The sequence below is a fragment of the Symphodus melops genome (genome assembly GCF_947650265.1).
Source record: "Symphodus melops genome assembly, chromosome: 6".
NCBI lineage: Eukaryota > Metazoa > Chordata > Actinopteri > Labriformes > Labridae > Symphodus > Symphodus melops.
In genome coordinates, this window is record NC_136696.1 from 14360484 (window position 1) to 14369531 (window position 9048).

The following is a 9048-nucleotide window of genomic DNA, read 5'->3' on the forward strand; positions in this document are numbered from 1 at the left end:
ACTGAGGATTTCCCTGATGTTTTTTCTTTTTTTTTTTAAGAAATAGGCTCGTAGATTGGTTAGAAATTGGTCCCAAAGTTTAGAAAACAGGCCATCAACAGCATGAAACAGTAAATGCGCCAGCATTGAATGGCTTAAAAAGCACTTTTTTCTGCCAAAATAAATCATTTACTGAATGGACACGTTTGCATAAGAAGGGGGTGCAGTGGTTGCAACATTTCTTTGGAGGATTTGATTCGACAGAGATATATTCCAAAGAGAAAGACATTTTTATTCTCCTACTTTTTAAAGACGGTTAGTCCATAAACTAGCATGTTATGTAAGAATAAAATTAAACGTTATCACAGGCATACCCACCTGCAAAATACAAAATAAAGTGACTACCACTAAGCGAGTCGGAGACATGTTGTAGTTCAACACAAACATTAGTCAGAAATCAGTTTGAATATTCAAAACGGACTGAGATAATTGCTGGAAAGCCCCAACCGGGCTCCTCCACGTCTACACATACCTATGCAACTTCACTTCAGTGTCATGCCGCAATATACAAGGATGCACGAAGAATGGCGAAGACTTTCCTAAAACGGAGAGGAGAAGTGGGGGGTGGGTGCTTTAGAGGAGGACGATGGGAAGGATTGTGAACCTTCTTTTCTGGACATCAGGGTTACAACTCAAGTTATCAAAACACCCCGTTTCTCTGTGGATTTCATTCATGAACAAACACACACTAACACGCACACTTGCATACAGACAAACCCGCACACACACAAGCTGAGATCATGGCTGATGCACTAGTTGTTCAACAGTGTGTGTAGATGAGTCATCATGTTAGCACAGAGGGCAGTCTAGTCCAGCCTGTACATGATGATCACATGATCGCATGTGGCCTTCTGGTCCTCAGAGGAAGTGATGATGGTAACAGCAGGTCCCAGTGTCAAAAAAGAAAAGGGAATGAAATAAAAATTGAACACATTTTTCCGATCAGTGTTAGTAAACATGCGGTCCTCTGCTGTCCAGGGGATGCAGGAAATTGTAACATGAAAATGGGAGAGAAGGAGGAGTGGTTGTGGCTGGTTGATCCAAATAGGAAACGGGGTGTAAACAGCTTTGATTTGATGACGGTCCTTCTTACAGTGTGAAGCCATGATAAAAACCTCTCTAGAGCATGACAATAAATGACACACTCCTTTCTGATCCAAACAAGCTTCTGTCAGGGTGAAAAGGAGGGTAAAGAGCGGGTGGTCATGAACTCCTAACAAACTTTATATTCTGCAAATCCTTGTGTTGAGATAAAAATCCTCATGTCGCTGTAAAAAATTGTCTTTAATATGAATATAGTACTGAGCCTCTGCTCTTTGGGACATGAAAGTCTGTTGTGAAGTGAAGGGGGGAGGGGGGGGGTGTAGTCTCCCCCTTCACTACAACTCCATGTCCTGAGCCTCGTCCTCCGAAAAGTCTGACATGGAGCTCTCTGAAGAGGAGTCACCTCCTCCCTCCTCCTGCTCCTTTAGAGCCTCCTCCGTGGCATACCTTTGGATGTACTCTGAAAAAGAAAAAACCCACAAGAAGCCAGTGTCAGCATCTTTACTGCATCTAACAACAGATAGTTCCAGGTGCAACAATCAGCCTGTAGTCACATTTGACAACAATCTTAAAACAATTTAAATACTTCTGACATTCTGGTGTGGACATTGTGTGTGTGTGGAAAATCAACATTTTTACAGAATGAAGTGTAGGATTTCTCTTCAACTTCTTCATTCTGTAAGCTACTCTGCCTTATCTGTACTTTTGCTTTACCTTTAATGCTTCCTTACAATTCAGTGTGTTTGGGTTGAATTTTATTGATCACAAAAAAGCAAAACTTAATAGTAGTCATTTCTTTTTCATGCACATACGTAAATAAATTGGATATGTCATAAAAGAAAAAAAAAAAACAGATTGGGCAAGATCGTGTCAGGCGTCTCAGAGAATTTATTTTGAAGTCACATCGCCCGGCTCTGCGATTGCTCTTAACTTTTAAGTCAGCATCAAAAAGAAGTCCCAGAGATACAAATTCTGAGAATTAACATTTTTCATTTTAAAAGTAAAATGAAAAATGTGTGATTGCATCAACTTGTTTACTCTTATTTTAAACTGCTCCAAAAAAAAAAGAAAAGAAGTTTGGCAAATACTTGAATTGGAAAAGTTGGTGTGATATTTGAAAAATGTTTATCGCTCAAAAATCTTCTTCATTAAATTGCGATAATCTGTGTGGATATATATATATAATGATAATTGGTCATGGTTTGACTGGCGCCCTGATCACATCAAACAGTACTGAATGTAAAAGGAGATAAGCGTCACAATGTTCATTTGTAGATTCACTACAACAATGTGAGCGTCATTCACAGTTTAAAGCTCCTGAAATGTGAGATTGGTGCTGGACTCCAGATATGTTCTGCTTTAGTCTACTCCCTGTTGATTTTTATCTTTCAATTCATAATGTGTAATGCATCTTTTCTCTTGATACAAATTACCTGCTTGTGTTCATATTTATATGCACGGGTTTTCTGTTCTCAATCTGACTCATCATGTGACAGAAAACAGATCTAACTCCATAACTGTTTGATTGTAAACTGCAAACGTGTGTGACATGGCTTATGATGGTATTAAAACATGTGCACTGAATCCTCGTAGCTTGATGAGCCCCTTACACGTTTTCATTTTGGGATCTTTCTCATCACTGACAGACAGACGCATGTTTTTTTTGTTTTTTTTAGTATTTCATCCAACACTTCAGCTTTTCAGTGAGACATTCGGCTTTTTGATACCTTTGATCTTGTGTTTGTAATCCTCCGGTCTGTGCAGGTACATCGCCGCTGCGTCTCCATTCAGAGGGTCGATGGGGTTGGGGTAGGCAAGCAGCTGGGGGAGGAACGACTCGAAGATGTTGGTGAGGTCTGGTGGACGTGGAGAGATAGATTGGTCAGTACAGACAACAGCAAAGTAACAGATGATGTCTAAGATGAAGTAAAACTCAAATCTTAAGAGGGGTAACTACAGACTGAGAAGACATTTCATGTATACCTTCTGTAACTTGGACATCAAACTAAACAATCAGCACAAACTAATGGGTGTAAAGGAGTGTTGTCTGTGATTAGACAAAACATCAACAACACTACTTGTAGTGAGCTCTTCTCTCTGTGAGAAGCAGGCCAAGTCATTAACAATCACATACAAGCCTGTTTGATATCTCCCCATTAGTGCATATTCACAGGATCCTGTGTGTGTATCATGTTCAATAACAAGAGTGTACAACTGAATTTCCCCTCGCGGGATGAATCAAGTACAGTATATCTTCATTCTCCTTCTTTATAATCAGGTGTAAACGACAAAGTAAGGACATAATACAGAATTAATCAAACCTGCTATGATATGTAACAATATTTTTATATTGATTATTAAAGATCGTCGTCTCAGGGCTTTCAGATGTTTGGTGACATGTATGCTCTATTAGTGCCTCTGAAATGACACGCAATAGCAAATAAGGTCAATCTCTCCTCCATCCATCTCAACTCAGACACATTTGTTTGATGACGTTCTTTCCACAGAAATAGACATCAATAAACCAGAACACTGAAGATAACTTTTCTCCAACGTTTTGATGCGAATGTTAATGGTTTGAGTACCGCATTAACAAATGCTATGTCGAAGGAGATGTAAACAAGGTTACCGTCTGTATTCTGTTGAGCGTGTTAGTCACCCAAACCATAGTGCATCACACTGGTGTCACACTGACCCCACAGCACACACAAACACTTATCAGGGTGTTCTCACTGGGACAACACATGACGAGAAAAATAAACAAAGATAAGGACTACAAAAAAAGCCGAACAGTAAACAGAGTTATCTCTAAGCTGTGACCTCATCTCGCCCCGGTCCCTTTAAAAACCCCCACAAAAAACCCCCCGTCATTTTCACCGAAGAACAAATGAAATCAGAAAGGCGCCCAGATGAGCTTGTTTCCGTCGGTCCCTTAGCCTGTGGACATTCTGACCGCTCAGCGTTCAATGCATGACCTCAGGACAGAGAGCAGCGGCCACTGAAGTGTGAGCCCATCAAAACTGAGAAGCTCTGCAATAAACTGCACCGAAGAATTATCAGCTGTTGTACTGTGAGTGAATGTATTGTCTGTAACGTCAGTCCCTTTAATCAGTGAAACCACTTGGCCGTCACCTACCGTAGAGCGCCGTCCACGTCTGGTTAATGACGTCTAAACAGACTGTTCCTGACCTGCAACAGACAAAACACTTTTGAGATACAATATGACGATCGAGTTGATCGAGTTTTTCACGTTCCTGATTAAATGTGAATGTGCCGACTGATATCTGAGGGCTACTTACGCTTCGTCGATGTTTGGATGAAAAATTTTGTTCATGAACCCTGTTAAGAAGACAAGAAGACATGGTTGTCACCCATGTTATTGTATGATTTAATGTGAAGATTTTAAACCTTTGTCTAAACAGAAATATAACATACCTATAGACGGTGATTTAAAGGGATATTTATCTGGTAGGTCTACTCTGACCTTCCATACACCTCCTTCATATGCCGCTGCACAAAAAAGACCAATTAGTAAACACTCCATGACACACTCTGAATGAGGAGGAGAATAAATGTAAAAATCAGTGGCTCTTACATCCTGGTGGTCCATGAAACTTCACCACAAACTCATTGAGTCCGCTAAGGATGGTGACCTCATGTTTGCTCTCAATGCTGACGGCCGGTTAAAGAAAAAGAGACAACCAATGCAACAGCAGCACAAGAGGCAGAAGAATTCAAAGAAAACAACACACGTGTTTGACAAACATGATTGAAAAATCAAGCTGAGCTGCTTTGTCTGTTGGTCTAAGTGCCTTTTTAAACTTGTCTGGACAAAGATAGGATCAATAATGTGGTGTCAGAAATATCAACAGCTAACACAGAACAGGACAACAGTTTAAAGGTCTCGATCCTACAGCGAAAGAGAAAAACACTGCACTGCTGACGGTATATAAACTAACCCTAACCCTTTAGTGAATACACATTGGCTTTGGTTCAACCACAAATCCCCACTGATGATAATAATCCAGTTTTAAGTCGTTTTTAAAGGCGAGGTGATTTTAAAAAGGGCTTCGGTACAATTACTCGAGTATTTATTGTTGATGTCTTTACTCAAGAAATGTTTCACTGCTGCACACCTGCACTAAAGTTGTTTAAGGCTACAATAGTTCGCGCAGTGCAAGTTATTTGGCATTAGACTTGCTTGTTAATTAAAACAATTAATAGTTTGATGATGAACCACACATTCTTAAATATTGAAATGCTCATCTTTAGCCTCTGTTCTGAATGTTAACTATAAAGGAAATATTTAAAAAAAAAAAAACATGACATCTCTGCCTCTTTTAACTCAGCAACTCAACTTCTGGACTCCAAGCTGAGCCAGTAAAAGTTTCAAACTCTGGAAGCTTTTTTTTTTTTAATACAACAACAGTAAAGAGGTTTATTAAGATTTACTGCTTTAGCACTCATACTTCTTATTTCATCTTTATCTTGTTTTTTTGGGGGGCATTTTTTCTTTGATTGATTATGGTGTTTCCTTTCTTTAGGTTGCTGCTGTTTGTTATTCATTTGATTGTTTGGTTTTTATCACACAGACTTTTCCCTATCTTATTCGCATGTTTTTTCTCTCCTATAGTAATTGGGACTTCTCTCCTTGTATAAAAAAGCATCATACAAACAGCACAGTTGATGCTGTTATCAGATGTAAAGGATCTGTTTTGCAAGTAGTTTCAGCTGAAGAGGGAAGGATGTGTCATCATCACAGCTGTGATGACAGCAGCAAGGTCGAGCCCATGCATCAACAACTCTGTAAGTCTTTCCACAATGACGGACTGGGAAGGGGAAACAACACGCACAGAAAGCACACAAGGAGCTGTCACACAGTGCTTCACCATGCTGTTTTAACTCCTCCTGTAATCTCTATGCAGACAATACAAACAAGCTAGCGTACACATGCTGATTTGGCCAAATGGCTTGAGCACAAATAACAGCACTACATAGCTGGACTACATAACTGTCAGTGGGTAATAGAAGTAAACATCTATCAGAGTCACTCACGAGAAAAAAACACAGACCAAGAAGACAGAGTGGCTCTAAAAGTGAGGCGATGAGGTCCTATAAATAAAATACCATACAGGCTTGAGCAGTTCAAATGTGAATCTTTATGTATTTCTCACGGGAGAATACAGAGAAACCTCAGGCACACACTCACTCAGGAGAAATGTAACTATACAAGGGACAAGCTTTAGTTTGACAAAAGCCCCCAGTGCACAATGATTGATTAGCACTGTCTCTGTTTACAACACATTTTTAAGCCTAGTACTTGTTTCACTTATTTTTAAAGCTACTGTGTGAAGCTATGTGCAGCCTCTCTTACTGAACAGTGAGGATACACTCAGGGCTGCTGATACAAAGTCCACATCAGCACGAACTAATGGGTCCTAAAGTGTTTGGGTTTTTTTCAGAATTGCTCCCACTATCTATTCATAGATTTCTCACCAACAATTTATAATGTCAACAAATAATAAAATAACAGAAAAACGATTGAAAGGAGTTAACTTATTGTGTATTGTTCTTTTGTTTGCCTCAGTCATAGACAATGACATATCATCCTTTCTTTGTTCAAGTGCACTAAAATATACCTGGAGTACCTAAATGTGAGTGTGTAGCTCATAGCTCTTGATATAACCACAGCAATAGTCATTATATTATTGCTTGGGGAAACTCATCCACATGTTGCTTGATAATGACTGCTGATGGGACTTCCGACATATTATAACGAGTTGTGTGTATGTTGGAGACATTGCTGTGCGGAAACTTCATGAAACTAAGTCTTCAACCCACAGACTGTAAATATTTAGGGTTCAACTACTCGTCAGAATAGTTTCTCGTGCATTGTCCCTGTCCAGCACGGGATGTTCCCAGCCTCCTTCCCCTCATCTGCCCCCGTACTGCACGCTTGTTGTTCCTCGATCAGCTGTTTGTGAAGCCCCGCCCTCTACCATGTTCCGGATGGTAACAGGCCGACCAATCAGAGAGCAGCATCTAGCTGCAGGACAAAAACAAAACAATTCAGCTCACGCTGTCACAAATCCTTTCACGCAAACTCCTGCAGAAACTGCTATGAAAAACATATCCTATAACTATTTACTATAATAAGTCGAACCAAATCAGTTTTAGATGAAGCAAAGCATCGGGTGTCAATATATCATTAAGAGATTGATGTTATTTCCAAGTACATAAATAAATATAATTAAGACGAAACGTCTACTCGTTGTTTGTTATTTTAACCATTGATTGACTGTATGTAACATATACATGTTATATATAATGTCAACAGTTAAATTGACAAAAACGCCAAACCAGGACTCAACTCTTTGTTTTAATTATCATCGATTTGTAAGACTTGTCTGTTTCATTATTCACACACTAATAAATACACAACTGTGGACGATGCATACATCTTTGATTAATTAAAAAAAACCTTTCATCTATTTGTTCTTCTTGTAAAGAAAGAAATGTACTTCGATGGCAATGTTACTAAATCAACTTCTATTTTCAAAGAAGCATTATTAAAAATGTAAGGACTTCTCCAGTCCTTCACATTGTGTTGTCAGTTCAGTGGGACATCATGGTAACTCTTTAACACACCAACTTTTATTATCACCTCCAGGCTAATGCTAACTATAGGTTGTAAACAGACGCTAGCACTGCTAACTAAAACAAGACCAAACGATGCTAATGTGTTAGCGAGCTAACGCATGCTAACAGACAAAACAACGATAATGTGTCCTCTTCGTCCTGCCAACTTCACAGTGAGCTAGCTAACATATGACACCCTGCAGTCCTACATCAGACACATTCACACCGAGCTGTTTACACTTTAAATCTGTTTAAGTCTTAAACATATAGCAGGCACATCATCAAACACAGGCGAAATCACTGTGAAACAAGCTGGTTGTAGATGATGTGAAAAGGATACAGTTTCACCACGTCGGTATCCATTCGTCTCTTCCCCGGACTTGGAGACGACATGTTTGTATTCCTTTCAGAAGTGGTCTAAAAATACTGCGGCGATGATGATGAGGCTACCTCAACAAGCTCAGTGGACTGTGTCAACAACAGCCTTTCAGCGTCCATAAACAAGCTCTTAGCTGCAACATCGCCCACTTTTTCTCTCCCTCTGTAGCTCCTCTGTGTTTCTCTGAGCAGATCAGGCCTGTCCTGAAGACTGCTGCAAGTGACATCAACCTCAGGCGACCATAGTGAGGAGAGGAGGGCCCGGGTGTAGAAATACAACCAACAGAGCACACATGTCTGTTCGTTTATTGTATTTGGCGGTGCATAAAAAAATGTATGATTACCATTGCTACAGGGATTAAGGACTATTTTTTAATTTCCAGTTTGACTCATTGCACATGTCTCCGTGAGGCTGGTTAAGTATTGTCAAAATAACTTGCGTGCTACTCTATTATGCCTACATCTATACCAAAATCACAGGCTGAAAAAAGTAATGCACTTGGGGCAGAAGTTCTTCCTCAAAGACCCTTAATTCTTTATTTAAATTCAAGTATGAATGGTTGATTAGTTACCGAAACCTTTAATCTAACACATTATCTTGGTTGATATTCATTGGTGAAAAAATAAAACTGCTTCTAAGAGATGTTTTCATTTCTCTCTTAGGATAATGTAGTGTGTTTTGCTCTTTGGTGCTTCTATATTAAGTGTCCCATACATGTATATCTAGGCCTAATTTAAAACAGTCTCACAAGTAAAGAAGTGGAAAAAGCTAATACCAAGAACTTCCCCCATTCAGTGTCTTTCAATTCCAACACACATCATAATCATAAACTGAACAGCTTAAGAGTGAAAACAGTTTTTTTTTCTGTGCTGAACTCTACTAAGATACTACAGGTGCACTTGATATTGTTCTTGTTCTTTGCATGATGTTGTCATGCTGTTTGAAAT

The 9048-nt window shown here is 39.4% G+C and overlaps 1 protein-coding gene and 1 long non-coding RNA gene across 2 annotated transcripts; both read right to left on the minus strand.

Annotated features, from left to right (window-relative positions):
• Positions 1 to 248: 248 nt before the first annotated feature.
• LOC306826129 (ubiquitin-conjugating enzyme E2 H-like) lies at positions 249 to 8399 on the minus strand. The gene is made up of 7 exons (XM_079347259.1): positions 8063 to 8399; positions 4679 to 4755; positions 4519 to 4593; positions 4383 to 4422; positions 4220 to 4272; positions 2811 to 2939; positions 249 to 1543 (listed from the first exon to the last, which is right to left on the minus strand). The coding sequence occupies exons 1-7, from the start codon at positions 8113 to 8115 to the stop codon at positions 1419 to 1421; spliced, it is 552 nt and encodes a 183-aa protein (XP_079203385.1). The 5' UTR covers positions 8116 to 8399; the 3' UTR covers positions 249 to 1418.
• LOC306826130 lies at positions 4771 to 8054 on the minus strand. Its single transcript, XR_013779369.1, has 3 exons — positions 6929 to 8054; positions 5727 to 5912; positions 4771 to 5486 (listed from the first exon to the last, which is right to left on the minus strand). It is a non-coding gene; the product is annotated as an uncharacterized lncRNA (long non-coding RNA).
• Positions 8400 to 9048: the final 649 nt, after the last annotated feature.